The following is a 17,204-nucleotide window of genomic DNA, read 5'->3' as shown; positions in this document are numbered from 1 at the left end:
GTTTTGCTGCACTCTTGCAAAAAGCACTGAACATTTCCGGAAATCTCTGTTTCTATAGTTAAATTAATGGAGAAAAAGGGCAACGTATGCTTGTATAATCCGTGGGAGTCGTGTCCGTAGGGACGTCTCATCTAAAGCTGCTCAACTGCAAACCTGAGGGACGTGTGTTTACAATCCAGATGCTGTGAATCCAGTACAGTTATACTTTATGGATAGTTTACAGAATATTAGAGTAAGCCAGACAAGGGATTCCAGCTAAAGATGTACCTGGAGGTATTTTATATGCTAATTGTTAATGTTGTTTGAAAGGGACTTGCCTTTAATTACCTTAATACTTTTCCGAGTGGAATAAGATTACAGCAAGGTTTTACGACTTGCCCTGCAAAAAGGCCTTAATGAAATCACATCGCCTTCATTTAGCAGACATTCCTATGCAGTGTCCTTTGGAAGAGAACATATGTGCAGCCACCTGAGTAAAACGGATAAACACTTTAGCAAATAATATTCAGTGAAGCTAATTTGTTTAGCCTTCTGCAGCTTGTACCGTTGCAAAAGGTTTTTTGTTTATTATTATTATTATTATTATTTAATCTTCTTGTCAGAAGATAAGGCCATCTAATGAAGAGGAAATGAAACAGTGGCCTCCTCCGTTGAAGGCTAACTTCGTGCTAACGGCCGCGCCTCAGAATTCCTCCCTGGCGGGGAGACTCGGGAGGTTTTTCGACGTGGGCGTCAGACCTCTGTTTGTCAGCCCCGGCTACGAGGCGGCCCCTCCGCGTTCGGGGGTTAAACGTTACCGGAGCGACGGAGCGCTCCTCGATTACCGGAGGAGCGGCGGCCGGAGTTCTCCGCCTCGCGGGGAGCGCAGGCTAGCGCCGTCGACTCCTGCTCACGCTCGCCTGAGCGGGCAGCCGTGCGGCCCCCGAGAGCAAAATTAAGTGGAGGAGCGGAGGGGGGGTGGGGGGATGGGGCGGTGACTCCCCGACGCCAGGTGAAAATGAAATCAATAAAAAAGCGATGCACTCTGGGAAATAAATAAATAAAGGGATGCATGCAAGTGACAGGACGGGGGAGAGACGCTCGAATGCGTTCCGTTTCACCGTTTCGCGGAAGGGACGGAGCGGAGAGGGAGCCCTGGGAGGGAGAGGAACGGCGACACCTTTTTTCCAAATTTTCCGCCAGCTTTTTGTGACGCTCGAGGAGAGCGAGGAAGGTCTTTGCTGAACCTTTGTCTTTGTTTTACATAACTTTGTTTTACATAACGTATTTTTTTATACCCAGGCATGGAAGCAGCAAATTATGTCTGAACTTAAGTTTTTATGTACATTGCAATGATTGCATGGTTACAAATGTACTGAGTTTTTCCAATTATTTTATATAGGTTGACTGTGTTCAATTTCTGAATTGAACTGGAGCTGACGAGACGGGTGAGATAAGGATAGGTGATGTTAGCACTGAACTGGCTGAAGTCACCTATTGATTTATGCGTACCTCAAGGATATTGACTGAAGAATATACTTTATTTATAAGGTTGTGTCCTGGAAGCACTACTGGTATTTTGAAAGCAAAGGAGTTCTAGAATACTGACTTTTGAACTTTAGAAAATTACATTCCAAAAAAATGAACTCTTCAAAGCCGATTACTGCTGGATTTTCTGAAGACAACCCTGAAACGTAAGTGCTCAAAAACGGCAGTTCCAATTAAATATTTTTTTTTGCGTTTAGAGGAACGCTGGCAATCACAACCATCCACTGCAATTGCAGAGCAGACAGTTACAGTTTTAATAGTCCCAGCGCAAGCCGGCCATTAGAAGAGGTCGGTTTTCATTAAGGCTGAAATCGCGCGGCTATCTTTTTGTCACCGACAAAGCTGGCATGCACGCCATGATTGAGTTTGTCAGCCGGCGCCAAAAAGATTTTACACAAGTGTCATTTTTAATTTATTCACTGTAATGTTTATATTCATTTCCAGTGCATTTGATTTGTTACAAAACAGGAAAAAATCTGGATGCTTGGATATTAGCATTTGAAGCCATGTTATAGCAGTTGCCGATATTTCGTTGTTCTACGCAAAGGTTTGCCTAGGTGTACAGTCATGCTAGTTTAGCGGAACATGAGAAATGTGGAAAGCTTTTGTCCACTTGTAAAAATCCAGGCCTTGGGTCATATCTTTAGCCCTCTCCCTTAGATACCCCTCTGAATTATTCATGGCCCTGGACCCATACACGTGTCTTTTGTAATTCATTAAACCTTTAACCGCCAAAGCGGTATTTTTAGCCAGGGGTGAGCAGAAGGACCAAGGAGACGGTTAGCGTGTGTGTTTTTATCTGGGGGATGCTCCCTGAGGTTAATGGAAGAGGTCTGTCCGAGGGAACGTGGGAGAGTGACAGGGTGTCATTTGGGAAGGAGACTCCAAGCACACAGTCCGTCTTAGAGATAACTCTGCCAGCTCGTGTACACGGCCACTCCAGAAACCGACATAAATTAGGGTGTACAGGTCGCTGAAGTCTGAGGAAGAGCGGTTGATGAGAATCGTGTTTGCGTTTCGGGAGGTGGAGTGCGTGTGGGAGCGGGGGACACTGTAGTTGTGATTCACTTGTTGCATAAAAATAAACAGAAGAGCAAACGATCGGGAAAACAGACGGAACAGAAAGCAGCTGGGCTTCAGCAGAACCGAGCTGAACGCTGCTCTGTTTAGCTGTTTTGCTCTGTTTTGCTCTGCAAAAAATCATCAGACCCTACACCCCTGCCAGACCTCTTCGTTCAGCCTCCACAGGCCGCTTGGCACCTCCCCCTCTCAGAACCTCCACCTCACGCTCACGACTACTGTCTGTTCTGGCTCCACGGTGGTGGAACGAACTCCCCGTTGAGGTCAGAACTATAGAATCTCTCCCCACCTTCAAGCGCAAGCTGAAGACGCACCTCTTCAAGCAGCACCTCTCCCCATCCCTCCCTACCTCCCTGTGAACCTTAATTGTTGTCTCTGTGACTTGCTTTGTGTATCGGTATTTTTAGTTGGCTAGGTAAGCAGTGTTTGGATAGTTAACTTTGGTGACTTTTGCTCTGTTTGTTTGTTTGTTTGTTCAAAAAAAAAAAAAAGCCCCTTGTCCTTATCTTTGTTGTACAGGTAGCAGTTGAAATTGTACTTACCTCTAGGGTCTTTCAGCGAACTTATCCCTGGTTATGGGTATGCACTTTGTTGTACGTCGCTCTGGATAAGAGCGTCTACCAAATGCCAATAATGTAATGTAATGTAGAGGCAAAAGGCCCTGCTGCCATTTTGTATTTACCCCGTTCTCCTTCGTAATGGCTAATGGCAGTAATGCAATGGTTCCTCTCATCAACATCACTTTAATCTCTCCGCCAACAGGCCAACCGCCTCAGGCTGTTCAAAGACGAGATGCGAAAATGTAAATTTTCGGGAATTAGCGCCTCACCTTAGCCCCCGCTATCGCTGGGTCTGTCACTTTGCTTTTGCACGCCGCGCCTGACTGTGGAGATCTTGGAATCATCCTGTGCCACAGACGTGCCATTTGCCACATTGTTTACACGCTCTTTTAAGCCCATTTGCAGGTTTTGAGTGCCGGTTGAGAAGCCGCCCCATTTCTGAAATTGGAAGCTTTCGCTGTGTTGTGGAAAGTGGGTGTCGGAGCCTGGATTCAGCTGCTACATATGCATGCACACGTATAATACACACGTTACACGTCTGGCATACATATGAGAGGGAGAGACTGCAGGCTGTGACATGCACCTTCTGTGGTAGCTGTCTTCTGTACACACACACACACACACACACACACACACACCTATGCAATAACACTCCCAAAACACACCTATATTAACACATAAACTCAAAATGAACTCACATGCGCGTACACACACACACGGTTTTGATTAGTTACATAAGTTTGTTTAGTAAACACATCAGGCCACATCTGCACACACACACACTCATGCACACATGCGCGCACACACAGACAAATACACTCATACACACATGGTTTTGTTTAATGACATGCTTTTGGTTAGTGCACACGCATACACATGCGTGCGCGCACACACACACACACACACACACACACACATCCAGAAGCACAAATGCTCACACACATATTAAGCTCTGGGTTTTTGTCCTCAACATTTCATCTATTAATGTATTAATCAGGAAATATGTACACAATCCCTTTCTTTCCAAAGGCACATTGGACAAGCTACCAAGCATATGGCATTTACTGTTGTTTATTACGTCAATAGCAAGATGGGAATAAATTCCATGTTTACTGCATTTTTTATATAAAAACAGTAAATGGAACATGCTGTAAAATGTAGCTGTAAATGTTACACAACAATACAAAGCCTAATGATCAGTGCATCTAAAAGTCTATACCTGACAGGAATATTAAACACTAGCAGTTTATGGTTTTATCATGGCTTCGGACTGAAAGCCTTTCCCCATGCTGCTTGGCACCTATTAATCTCAATGGTCCGTTGGTACTCAAGGTTACCTTGCCATTAAAAAATTCCCACGGGCCAGTTGACAGGAGTAGCTTCCGCTTCTGCGGACAATATCAGGCCTTTCCGAAGCTCTTTATCTGGGGCCTGGCAGGTGTTGCTGTTAGATACGGCAGATTCCATAAAACCACCACTGCCGGCTTTAGACACCCGCGACTCCTTAAACTGTTTATGGCACCTTTTCAAACGGCGGACCTTCGATGAGTCATTGTCAGAGCTCTTATCGATCACGCTCCTTACTACACGCCCAGGGAGGATACGGGGTCAGAAGGTTGTAGGCCCCCAATCTCCTGCCGTGTCTTGCGTTTGCTCCGTGATCTCGTGCCCGGTGGGCCAAGCGCCCGTCTTGGAATGTCAGCGCAGGTGGCCGGCGGCAGTTGAGGTCGCCTCACCCTCAGAGGCTAACAAACAAAGGCCTGCTAGCTGAGGGAAGCCAGCTGTTCACACGCTAACGCTATCTTTAACCGCGTGGCACGGTCATCCATAAAACAGTTGCAGTAAAGTAAACTTCCCTACAATAAATTTTCCCAGCTAATATGCAGCACTCGTATTGATACCAGCGAGTCACCACAAGTTACCGTTTGCTTCCTTTCCTTCAAATTAGCCGTGAACGCATTGTGGTTTTATAGTAGGTTCATGCTAGCTACCCATGGTAAATGAGAAGTCATTGCGTCCCCATGAAGCGCATGCTCTTTTGATACTGATTCTCCCCTTTTCTTTGCTGCTCTCTGCAGCCGTTTCTCGAATCAAAGACACGGGACGCGGAAGTGGTGACCTGCAGGTCTTCCCAGAATCCCCTGCGTATTCCCAGCAGCAGCTGCGGAGGACAGATCTGGCATTTAATGCTCCGTCCTCCTGCTCTGGGTGAAGCTGCCTGCAATCTCAACCCTCTCAGTAATCTCTGGGCCTGTCCTTCGCCTGGTCCCCTTGGTCGGCCAGTGTACAGACAAAATGGAGGCTACAAAAGAAATCCCTTGCTTACTGGCAGAAAATCTTTCAGCAAAATGTGAATTTCGCTGTAGTCAGATCCAGTATTGTTTCTTCAGTATTATAAATCATTGCGAGTATTCAATGACAGAATATCATCTATGTCATTTATTTCATATTTGCTCAAGTATGGCAATATGTATACTAATGAGATTACAATTATTTGCAGGTGCTCCTATCTAGAGCAATTTACAGAAGTGGATCATGCCATATTCTGACATTAACCATTAATTTGTCATGTAAATTTAATTGTTAAATAAATGAATATAGGTTTAAAAAACCTATAAAGCCTAGAAACAAATAGCGTGTTGCATCAAACACACATTGGCCCTCAATTGTTAAAAGATGTACGACTGCATGGTCAGATCAAGCAATAACTTTTCCTGGATTTTCACAAGCAGCCACCCAAAGAGGTTTTTAAGAGTGACCACTGGCACTCCAGAAAATTCCAGAAGGTTCTCTTTCAAGTATTTCATTTGGAGCATGTTTATGACCATTTCTGGTTTTGTTTAGCTCTGGCTATAAGCAGCTCAAGTCATGTGATTGACGTGAGAGTTGGCCTGTCCGAGCAAGGAGAGCAAACTGGCAGGAACACAGAGAAAGTTCCGGCAAGTGAACTGTTTTGAATTCTCTCTCTCTCTGTTCCTAGTGAAAGGTGACCCCGCTCTCTGCTTACTCATTGGTGTGTGTAATGCATCCCCACCAAATGCATAATCCCATTAAGGCCTGGGTTAAGACCAAGGAGCCCAGACTACACAGCTGAACCCAGGGAACCTTTGAGAGAGGGCAAGAGGGAGAGAGAGCGCTGGAGAGAAGGAGAGAAAGAGAGATATAGAGGGGGGAGAAAGAAAAGGAGAGAGACAGACAGAAAAATAGAGGGAAAATAAAATAACTGAGAATACCTTTTTTCTTACTGTGCCTTTTTGCTGTACACACACCCACATACCATATGCGCACAGACAAAACACCCTCCCTATTCATGGGCCGCCACGTACAACCGCAACCACACAAATGGTAACACATTCAAATGTATTTATCACTAAAGCAAATCATTAGAATTTTTCTGAATTATTCATTTCTCTTGATGTATTCTACATTTCTCTGAGCAAAAATAGCTCAGAGTACTGCCTGAAATCGGATTTGAAAACATCTTTTGTCTTTTCCTTTTTACACATTTCCCGTTTCTTTTAAGCTGCATTTTTTCACATTCTAAAGCAAAAACTTAAAAGCAATAAACCTCTGTACCTTTCTGATTTTAATGCATGTTCATTTGTCTTGAATGAACACATTCCATTTGTTAACTATGATGGAAATATTATGATTTGGAGGTACTGTGTACATGCACAGTAATTGATCCTCTAAGTTAAAATAATGCATCAGTGACTTTATATTAAGTATTAATATATTATATTAATACTAAATATGATTTTAAATCACATACCTTACCTTTTATTTGCTATTGTGGCGGCGTCTGGCAATTGTGTTTAAATCCCTGATTTGTGTTATACTTACAGTATGAACTTCTGCAAAACTAATGTAGTACTCTGTGGCAGTGTGTAGCCGTGCATGCATCCTTCGCCTTCTTCCGAATAAAGTTAATTCAGGTCAATGTGGATTACAAGGTCTCTCTTCTCTATCTTCCGTTTTGTGTACTTATGTTTCCACAGCAACGACACTATATATATTATGTCTGCACTCTGCTCAAGGTGCAGCTAGACTATGACTACTGTACGTTATTGGTGGAAGCAGACAGATGCGTTTCTCTATCCTAAATTTGGTGAAGCCTTTTCATAACGGCCTTCCAGTATTTCACTGCTGCAGCTAAGATGGCAGCTGTGTCTTGGAGTGCATCCACTTGGAATAAGAAGTACTCAGTATGCACTCAAGCCTGTGTTTCTTTTTTATTTGGGGAACATTTTTAGTCCTGAAAAACATGTATGACACGATTGAAGGATTATTGTGGTTGGTTTAGTCAGGCCATGTGAAGTGAATTATGGGTAATTATGTCTGCCGCAGGTTATCTGTGGCTTAGAAACTTGCAAATAGGAGTACAAACAGTATGTTTTTGCTTTTAATATTTATGTGAGCATAGCGACATTTAATTGATGTTTTTGTTCATATTGTTTATGCTGCCCATTACGAAGCCATGGGCAGAGTTCAATGTTACTAAAAAGTGACCAGTTTTATTTAAAGCTGAAAATAGACTGGACGAAACACTCCAGGCAGTACGCTGGCATTTCTTTTTTATGGCTTATTGCTGAGATCCTGTTAATAAAGTAAATTATTCATGAAGTATCTATGAAGATTTAAGGCTATGGAACTACCTGCATGGTTGCGCTCTGCAGTGGTAAGACAAGGTGGAACTGGCATAGGTCATATCCCAGGGGTCACCAGTTCTATGCCCCAATGCCGTGTGTGGGGTTCATTAAATATCCTTCTGGATACAGTACATGGATCTTGTACTGAAGCTAGTCCTGCTAGCTTCCCCAAAACCAATATATAATGGTCAGCAATGAGAAGAATGCGCATATAAGTAAACTTGCCACAATTTAACCGTCTCTGACAGTCTGTTTGTAGAAATTCGCTGTAGCTCTATTTTGGAGAATATTATCTGGGCCTTTTGGAGGAAGGAAAAAGCTTGCATCGTCCACATTAAATTTCAAACCTTGCCTGTGACGGTAGTTACTGGAAAAGGTTTTGAGTTCAACTGCTCTACAGCTGAACGATAATGGGTTTGGAGTGGGAAAAAATAGCAGCTATTCATTGATTGGCCATCGTTTTGTTAAAGGCTTCAGAATCTATTCATTGCCATCTTCAGTACTAAACTAAGGAATATTTAAAGTTATTTCTCCCTGACAAAATGGGCCGCATTTTTACTGTAAAAGAATAAGTCTGGTATTGTATTTATACTATTGTGGAGGTGTCTGGCTACTGTGGTAGACTGACTTTTCAGACTAATGGGGCCAATGAAAGCTTTCAGAATGGTTTTAGCGAGGGAGGGGTGGTCCCTTTTCCCTTGTGTCCTCCTTCCCTGTTTCCCTCCCCTCCCCCTTCCTGAGGAAAACACGTACCCCAACCCTCCCCTCCCCCTTCCCACCTCCCCCACCCCCTCTCCCCCCCCCCCCAAAAAAAGACCAAAAAACCCTCCCCACCTCCTTGCACCAGAGCACTGACACACTCTCCCCTTCCGTCTGTCTTTTCCTACCCAGAATTCCCTAACATCCCGCCACCCGGGGGCCACGAGATCCCGCAGGAGCAGCAGAGCTCCGGGGCGGCCATAGGGGGCGCTGTGGGCGGAGTGGCACTGCTGGCCGCGGCCGGCGCCCTCCTCTTCGTCTTCCTCCGCCGGCGACAGCGCACCTTCAAGGGCGACTACAGCACCAAGAAGCACGTGTTCGGCAACGGCTACAGCAAGGCCGGGGGCCTGCCCGCCCACCCGCCCATGCCCAAGAACCTGCAGTACCCCGAGGACTCGGACGACGAGAAGAAGCCGGCCCAGATCGGAGGCCCCGGCGGCGGTTTCGAGGGCAGCGAGAGGGACTTCGACGGAGACGCCGAGGACCTGAAGAGGCCCTATTTCACGGTGGACGAAGGCGAGAGCCGGGAGTACGACGAGCGGACTCTGGCCTTCCAGTATGACCCCGAGCCTGAAATCGCCGACGACATGGTCTCCCAGACCGACGGCTCCGTCATTTCAAAGAAGGAGTGGTACGTGTAAGGCGGGTGGGGGGGGGGGCATGCGAGAGAAACCAAACGACCGCCCCGGCCGACCGTCATCCGCCCCCGAAACCCACGCCCTCTCCGACCGCCCCCCCCACCTCCATCCATTCTCACCTCCTCCCTCAGCCCCTGCCTGGTGCCTCCACGCCCTACCCACACCCCCCCCCCCTCCCTTCATCAGAACCCATTCATGTAAGCGGCATTCAAATCCCCGCATTAATTTTCCGAGAGCTCGCAACATCAACTCGACAGCACATCATCATCGCGTTCTGGAAAGCTCTTAAGCGATTCCCTTCGGGAGAAAAGGCCCGTCGACGAACTGACGCGAATCGCGACGCTGACATTGAGAGGCCGAAAGGCTCGTTGCTCGATAACGAAGCTGAGTTATGTTCCTTTTTTAAGATTTGTTTTTATGTTATAATAAGTGTATCAAGTATGTACAAAGAAAAAGAAAACTACATTTTTGGAGGAATTGCTGAGTATATATTGTAAAAGTCCTACACTGGCTGTATGATGTTATTGTTTTTTCATTATTTTTTTATTGTTGTTATTTCTATAATGCCTTTGTTTTTTGGTTGGGGGTGGGATGAAGGGTCAGCTGACAGGGGGCTCATGAGGAGGGAGGAAGCGGATTGGGTGGGGACAACTTAAGCTGCATGTACGGCGGCCATTTTGTGAAAAAACAGCCACTGGTCACCCGTCACATGACCACACGTGCTCATTGTCCTGGGCTGGCCCCTCCCCTCCCAGATCAGATTTAAGGAGGGGTCTCGATCTCAGATCTGTTTGCTACGGTGCCCCGTGGGCCTGTAGATACCGCGGTAAATCCGCCGTTAACGATAGGCACAAATCTCCACGTTCCCCGTACACCTGCGGCACTTGGACTCAGTACTGTGAAAGAGCCAAGACGAGCTTGTCTGGCAGGCCATTTGTGTAAATGCCATCCGTATTATACTGCTTTGTACTGGAGGAGTGCCCTCAATGACAGCGGTACCAGTCGGTGGGGGTGGTAAACATGTCATCGGATCCCATTATAATATACAAACGCAGTCGGGAACGGAGGCTCGTGGTTGGAGCATAATACGTCTCCGGAGTGTCAGTCATTTCTAAACCCCGCCCCCCCATTTGTTTGGTAATATGGGAAATGCAGTACTTTAAATATCGCTTCAGTATTGCTCTGAGAATATACGTATATTTTTTTTGTTTATTTTTTGTTTTTATTCAGCTAAACTTGAAAGAAAGCTAACCTTTGTAACCATATCCTTTTGCTGTTCACACCCGTGGGTGAAATGGGTGAATGAGTATTTTTTCTTATTTTTTTTGCATTGCTTTTTCTACACTGTGTGGTCACAATGTGTTTACTCGAATTGCTTTTGCATTTTTTTTTATTTCTTTTTTTTTAACGTGGTTAAAAGATGTACAGAAAGAGTTGCCGTGCACTTGGGACTATTGTTAGTGACTGTAATGTTTGTATTGAATTCCGGGGTGTGAAAGCCAAAGTGCTAAAACGTGACCCCTCTCCCAACAACATCATAGTTTAAAGAGCCCCCTTCCCCCCTTGCATTGGAAAGCACAAAATCATCTAAAGTAGCTCTGGTGTGACCTTTTTGTTCCGGAAGACTCTTTGGCACAGCATGGGCCTTTGTTCACAGGTGGCATCAACCTACCATCAAAAAGGGCCTTTGGAACACTCAAGGGACTCTCTAAAGGGAACAAGAACCAAAATGGCCGACCTAGTTTCGCACCATAGCAAACCTCCTGAACATTTTCACAAAAAAAAAAAAAGAGGAATAGACAGCACGCCTGACTATCATTCGTCAGCAGGTTGAGCCTTGCGTCGGGATATTCTTTTTGATATCTCTATTTTTGTTCCTTTCATTTCTTTTCGAATTCCACTTTCTCTCGAATCCCGAAGGGAAGGAGGGGACCGAGATTCTCTCCCCGAAATGTCTGACAGCTGCTTCCGTGTGTGGGCAAGCGAAGCTCTTGGAGGCAGGAGAGGTATTTGTCAGATGTTTGGATCCCTGCTTTGTGTTGCCAGCAATCAAGGCGGCACACCACATCATGTTTTGTTCATGGTCCTGCAGCACCTGTACATCATCGGTTTAAAAACACAAAATGGGCATGAAATGTTATGGAAAATGAGAGAAAGGTAATCAAGCATTAGGCACAAACATCCTGCCTGTTTGACAATATGTACGTAATAAGCCTTATTTCTGTGTGTGTGTGTGTGTGTGTGTGTGTGTGTGTACGTGCGTGTCTGTTCGTTGTCTATCTCTGTGCCTGTGTGTGCGTGTGAGAGTGTGCGTGTCTGTCTCCTGGTTGACTCTCTGTGTATTTCTGTATGTGTGTGTGTGTGTGTGTGTGTGTGTTTGTGTTTGAGAAAGAGCGAAAGAGACAGAGAGAGAGAGAGAATAATTGTATTGCTTTGATGTTCCTCCCAGTTAGCTAATCTCCTTAGATCAGCTGATGTGAAGCGACTAGCTCTCAGCAGATCTCCTGTCCCAGGTCAGGGTGTGTTTTTGCACGCACGTCTCATTCGAAGCCAGGGCGTATTCCGCCTTCGGTGTTTCCAGCCAACCGCTTGCCGTTTTATTTATTTATCTCTTTTTAGGTAGGATTCCATGCTGGAACGGTGGCCGGCGTTTGTCACAGGGATTTAGATGTGGAGACAAAACCAAAGGGCCGTAGATATCTGTGAGTTCCCACACCGGCCCTACGGCCGAGGCGGGCGCATCGCGCGGCTGCTGTCATGTGATTGCGGCGGACGCTGGTCCCAGCCGGTGTCTCTCCTGGCTCCCGCTTAAGGAACACGCCTGGCGGCCTATCGGCCTATCATCTCCCCGCTATGTTCTAGCTGGTCAGTTGAAGCAGACGTCTGAGGTTCGGTGAAAGCGGAGGCTAACCCAGTCAGATGCGTCCCCATTACTGCAGGCTTTTTTTCCTCTCTCCGCGTCGCTGTAAAAGCGAACGCGTTCAGCCATTGTGTTCCAGTGTTATTTTCGACGACAGTGCCGCTCAATCGACAAAATCACTGCCTTTATACTGGGAGGAAATGCAAGTAATTAGAATGAATGCTTTATATCTTGTACATGCAGTATGTATTTTTGCTTTGAGAATGTGCTATTATTTGCATGAGTTTTTTATTTTTTGTTGTTTTTTTCGTTTTTCTGTGTGGACTGGCAGTCAAGTGCTTTTGATATTCCAAAAACAAGAATCTTACGAATAGAAAGATAGCTAACTCTGTTCTGGATGGCTGGTCTGTATCTGGCTTTCAGTTTAAGCATGCTGTTTTTAAGCACAAGCTTCGTCGTCCTCTCACATTTTAATTCTACCTACTGTAGCCGTGATTTGCCTTTATTTCACAGTTCCTTAAACCTTGTGGAGTTGAAGCGCTGGCCCTAGCTCTAGCTCATGGTCAGCTTTTCATTTCTCATAATTAATGCATTCCACCAAATTAATTTTACCAGGCACTCCACAAGGACATTTCAGAGCTAAAACCTAGACATAAAATAAATAAATCTAATAGATACCTGAAGCAGACCTGGATGCCAAGTATGGAGTGTGCAGATAAATATTAGCAGGCATGTTCTGTGCTACCTGTTGCCTTTTATTTTGGCCTGTGTGTGTATGTGTGTGTGTGTGTGAGTGTGTGTGTGTGTGTGTGTGTAGGGGGGTTACGTTTGCTTGCCATCCACCGATCAAACTGCATTCAGAAGATCACACACAGGGCTTAACATTCCACTGTAAATAATGTATATGTCATAAAAAACGATAAAACGTTTATTTTTCCCCATGTTGTGAATATTGCAGTAGGGGCCCTATTAATGTACAGTAGTCTTACAGTACGTCGACTGCTGAACTTGGTACAACAAGCGAGTGGAGGTCAGAGCGACGTTATTTTGAGTTTGCCTATCAAGACCCCTTCATTCCATAAGTAGATTTTGATATGTTGTTTAGGAATCTAATTGAGCAAAGATGGCAGTACATGTCTTCATATATATGAACTGGAATACGATAAAGCATAGGCAGCCCTGTGAATGTACTGTATATGTGATGTGGGTGCCACTAATTTGATGAAAACTTGTTCTCTCGATGAACCAGTGACTGCTTCATATTATTAAATGTTTTGCTGTCAACCGTGTCTGATGCCAATTTACTGGGTTACAAGAATTTAATGTTGGTGTTTTTTCAATTTCCACCTCAGAATGGGAGGTTATATGGCCCATTTTGTGACGATATAGTTCTCTGTGAATATGGGAGGGTACAGAATAGCTGTCATCCTCTGCTCTGGTGGTTCTCAAACTGGGTCCTGGGATTGCAATCGTGGTTGGAACCTGACCAAGGACCGAGGAGTTGAACTAGTGCTCCTGAGAACGTCTGCCCGCCACCACTTGTTTGCACTTTGTGGTCCACCAGTTGAGTTGCACAGTCGTAGCTACACTTTACACTAGCGATATGGACCTCGAATCCAAATCCATGTTTTGTTTTTGGTAATTAGCTGAACAATTAGCGCTACTGATTGTCTTCACAACTGAATCCCAGGTAAAGGTAGGGTGTAAAATGACCGTGATTAGATAATCCGTTTTGCACCTTGTACAGCTATTGTGCCCAGTTCTCCAAGAGTCTCTATACCATGATATACCAGTAAACCCCGCCTCCCTAATTGATGCTGCGGCCAATCAAGGCGTAGTGTAAGACTCACTACCACAGTGTGGGCTTTCATGCTCTTGATTCAGACTGTAGCGGTAACTTTATGAATGTGGTCTTACTTTAATTACATGTTAACGTTTAATTCCATTATATTTTTTCACATTTCATTTAATATATTTTCTTTATGCTATAGATACTGTATGATTTTTACATCTTGCTTCAAGGCCTCATGTGTAAACATACAGTTGATAAAAAATAAATGAGAAAAAGTCGGTCTTGTTACAGCTTTCCAATTGTACTGTTGAACAGTTCCCCTTAATCAAAACAAATCAGAAAAGGCAAAATTTCTATTTAACCCCTAAAGGGTAAAAAAATGAATGGATAATACAAATGAAAACAAAAATTGAGTGTGGCTTTGTCAGGCTACAGCGGCTCCTGACAGCATGTTTTTCTGAGGGAGCGGTTCGCTTTACCAAGGCTATACCTGGGAAGGAAGATAAATGCTCCATGCACAGTAGAGACCTGCGTCCTGCTTCCATTTAGTGGAGTTTTGATTCAAAAGCTTATTATGACACGGAAAGGGCCTTCGTTTCTAAAGCTGGGGCCTTGATAGCAGGCTTAGCCACGTTTCATGAGAAACGACAGCAAGAGACTGTAAAACCCAGACGAATCAGTCCCAGATTTCCGACGTGAAACAAAGACATCTGCATTCCACTCATTACGGCTAAGCCAGGGTTCAGGAACAGCTGTCGCTATCACTCCTGTCAAAAGATCGCTTTTTTGCCCAACCCTATACTTTGCAGGCATATGCCCCCTTTGAAATAACCAGGGTATGGAGTCAGGTTTCCACCCAGCTGAGTTGCTTCTATCAAGATGAAATCTAAACAGTGCCCTATAAATATGTTAAAAATGGCCTATCTGTGCCGTGTCTTCTACTCAAGGATTAAGGTAGTGCATTTTACTCTTTGAATAGTGTTGTACTTGTGATTAGGAGGTATGCCAATGTCCTGTTTGCACTGTAGTAAGTGCAGAAAGGAGACGTGCGACCAGACGCTTAGTCGCCACTTGATTTCTGTTTGTACAGCTGTCAGCCGTGGCCATATTAAAGACCCATGTTCAAGTACTATTGTGTAGTCGGTAATGGACAGCTTAGTTAAAGGTTGCACAGTGTTTTCTGTCCGGAAGGAACTACTGTACTGCGGAAAGGTGCTTATGAGTTTAAATTCAACGTGTGTTTGGCATTGATTGAGGGTTTACAAAGTGTCAAAGAATGACGCTGAAATAACATGCTGTTTTTATATCAGACGGCAGTGTGTTCCACATAAACACTTCATCAGTTTCATTATTTGGACACAGTTTCAAGGTTGTTCATTGGCATTGTGCATTTTATAGTCTCGTATAATTGTACAGTTACTTAATGGCAATGGGTTTTAACAAAATTAGTTACTTAATAGTACATTTTTCTCAAGAACAGGAAAATTAGGTAATATAGCCATTTCTTACACACCTGCTGGGATCAATTATGTCACTGTATTGAGCAATTGCTGTCTAAAAACAACACTGATTGCATGGTTATTTGTGAACATGTTCAGTTATCACAAGACAAAATATAAACCCGGTCATTTCAAAAGAGCATAGGATATTGTCTGTAACTCTGTAACTATAACTTCATAATATTAATAAACAGTGCTATCACAAGGCCAATTCAGTTCCCTAAGAAGACTCCCATAGTGGAATGCCAGAAATGTAATGACCTCACCAAAAACACTTTCAACACACAGTGGGAATGATTTCATATGGAATTGTTTTCAAAGTAAAGCCTTGTACTGTCTGTCAAAGGTTGTAGAAGACTACAGCGCGAGACTACATAAAACACTACATACTTCCTTTACTTACTGTAGTCTGGAGCTAAAAAAACAAAAAAAACAATACAAGATTTGCATGAACAAAGACTGCAAATCATCAAATATATATATATACATATATTTCTGATTATAATTCAGGTGCAATATTGATATGGTGGAATATGTACCTTCAGTAATGTAAGGTAATGTTTCTCAAGAAAGGTTTGCAGTAATTCCTAACCTCCCTCTGATCTGTAGAAATGAATAGCTGTTGCTCTCCAGCAGATGACAAGGCCCGACAGTAACACAAAGCTGACATCACTGCTGCATTGCATTACTTGCACATGAAAGCCAACTTTTAAGAACAGGCTTTAATGGAGGACGGTACTGTCTGCAAGAGGCTTTATTTAGCAGGTAAATGCACCTGTATTCTGCAAATCCGTATAATACAGCTGTTCTCGAGAAATCAAGACATTTTCTAAAACCAACCAACCAACCAACCAACCAACCGTGTGGTAAAACAAATAAGTTGTCATTTTACAAGATCACGCCCTGGCTTCTTCTACTGAAAATATTGTGTATATATTTATATTATATATATTTATAAAAGTTATACATTTAATTTGGGTGAAGAGTTTAATGTTGCAAAGCATATGCTCAGTGCGCAAAATCATAGATTTGCATATAAATATATTTGCTTGCCTCCATCCAAAAAAAGTGGCAAAGAGGCATGTCTAATAAATATGGAAATGGGTAATCTCAGTATGTCAAGTAAATGTTAATATGTTTTTCCTTGAAAGTGAGAAATTGATCTCAGTACTCAGCGTGGACTATTTCTACAATTAGAAAGAGCAACACTTCATTTTACATTACATACATAGTGGCACAAAATGCACTTATAATAATTCTGTATATTTACTCTGTATGCCAGCCTTGTCATAGTATGGATTAAATGTGCATTTCACTGTATCACAAGTGAATATCATTTTCAGTTTGACAAGATCAGCAAACATTTGCATTCTGAGAGGTGAAATGAATTTGTGGGATTTGTCTTTCAGTGCAATGTTTCAGAATTTTATCATTACAAGGTTTTAGGAATAAATATGTTCTACAGAGAGAAAACTATTCCTCTGTATTTTCCATAAACAGAAATTGTGAAATGGAAGACTATTTTAGTACTCTGTGTCTTTCTGCATACAAATTCTTTGAGACTGGCGTTGTCGAGTCTCAAATTCAAAGGATTAAGAAAAGATCCATCCATAATGTAGTTAGAGTATTTAATTTAGTTTAGTTAGAGTATCCAACAGCTGATGCACAAAGGGTTGGCCAACCCACGTGGAAAAATATTTTTTTTACACAGAATATATCTCTCAGCCAGCATTCCAGTGTAAGGAAGATGTGAAATTGATACTGTACACTGTATGGCTTTGTCTGACTTCTGCTCTCTAGTATTAGACAAGTTTTCAAGTGCATAGAAACCGACCAAACT

General features: G+C 43.6%; 1 protein-coding gene across 1 annotated transcript in view; it reads left to right on the top strand.

Annotated features, from left to right (window-relative positions):
* nectin1a (nectin cell adhesion molecule 1a) overlaps positions 1–9,216 on the top strand; it is a 98,686-nt gene extending 89,470 nt beyond the window's left edge. Inside the window, exon 6 of the mRNA XM_061247398.1 lies at positions 8,708–9,216. Coding sequence (XP_061103382.1) covers positions 8,708–9,216 — 509 coding nt within the window. The remainder of the gene's footprint in view (positions 1–8,707) is intronic.
* The last annotated feature ends 7,988 nt before the right edge of the window (positions 9,217–17,204 follow it).

The sequence above is a fragment of the Conger conger genome, chromosome 7 (assembly GCF_963514075.1).
Source record: "Conger conger chromosome 7, fConCon1.1, whole genome shotgun sequence".
NCBI classification, from domain to species: Eukaryota; Metazoa; Chordata; class Actinopteri; order Anguilliformes; family Congridae; genus Conger; species Conger conger.
This window is presented reverse-complemented; position numbering and strand designations above follow the sequence as displayed.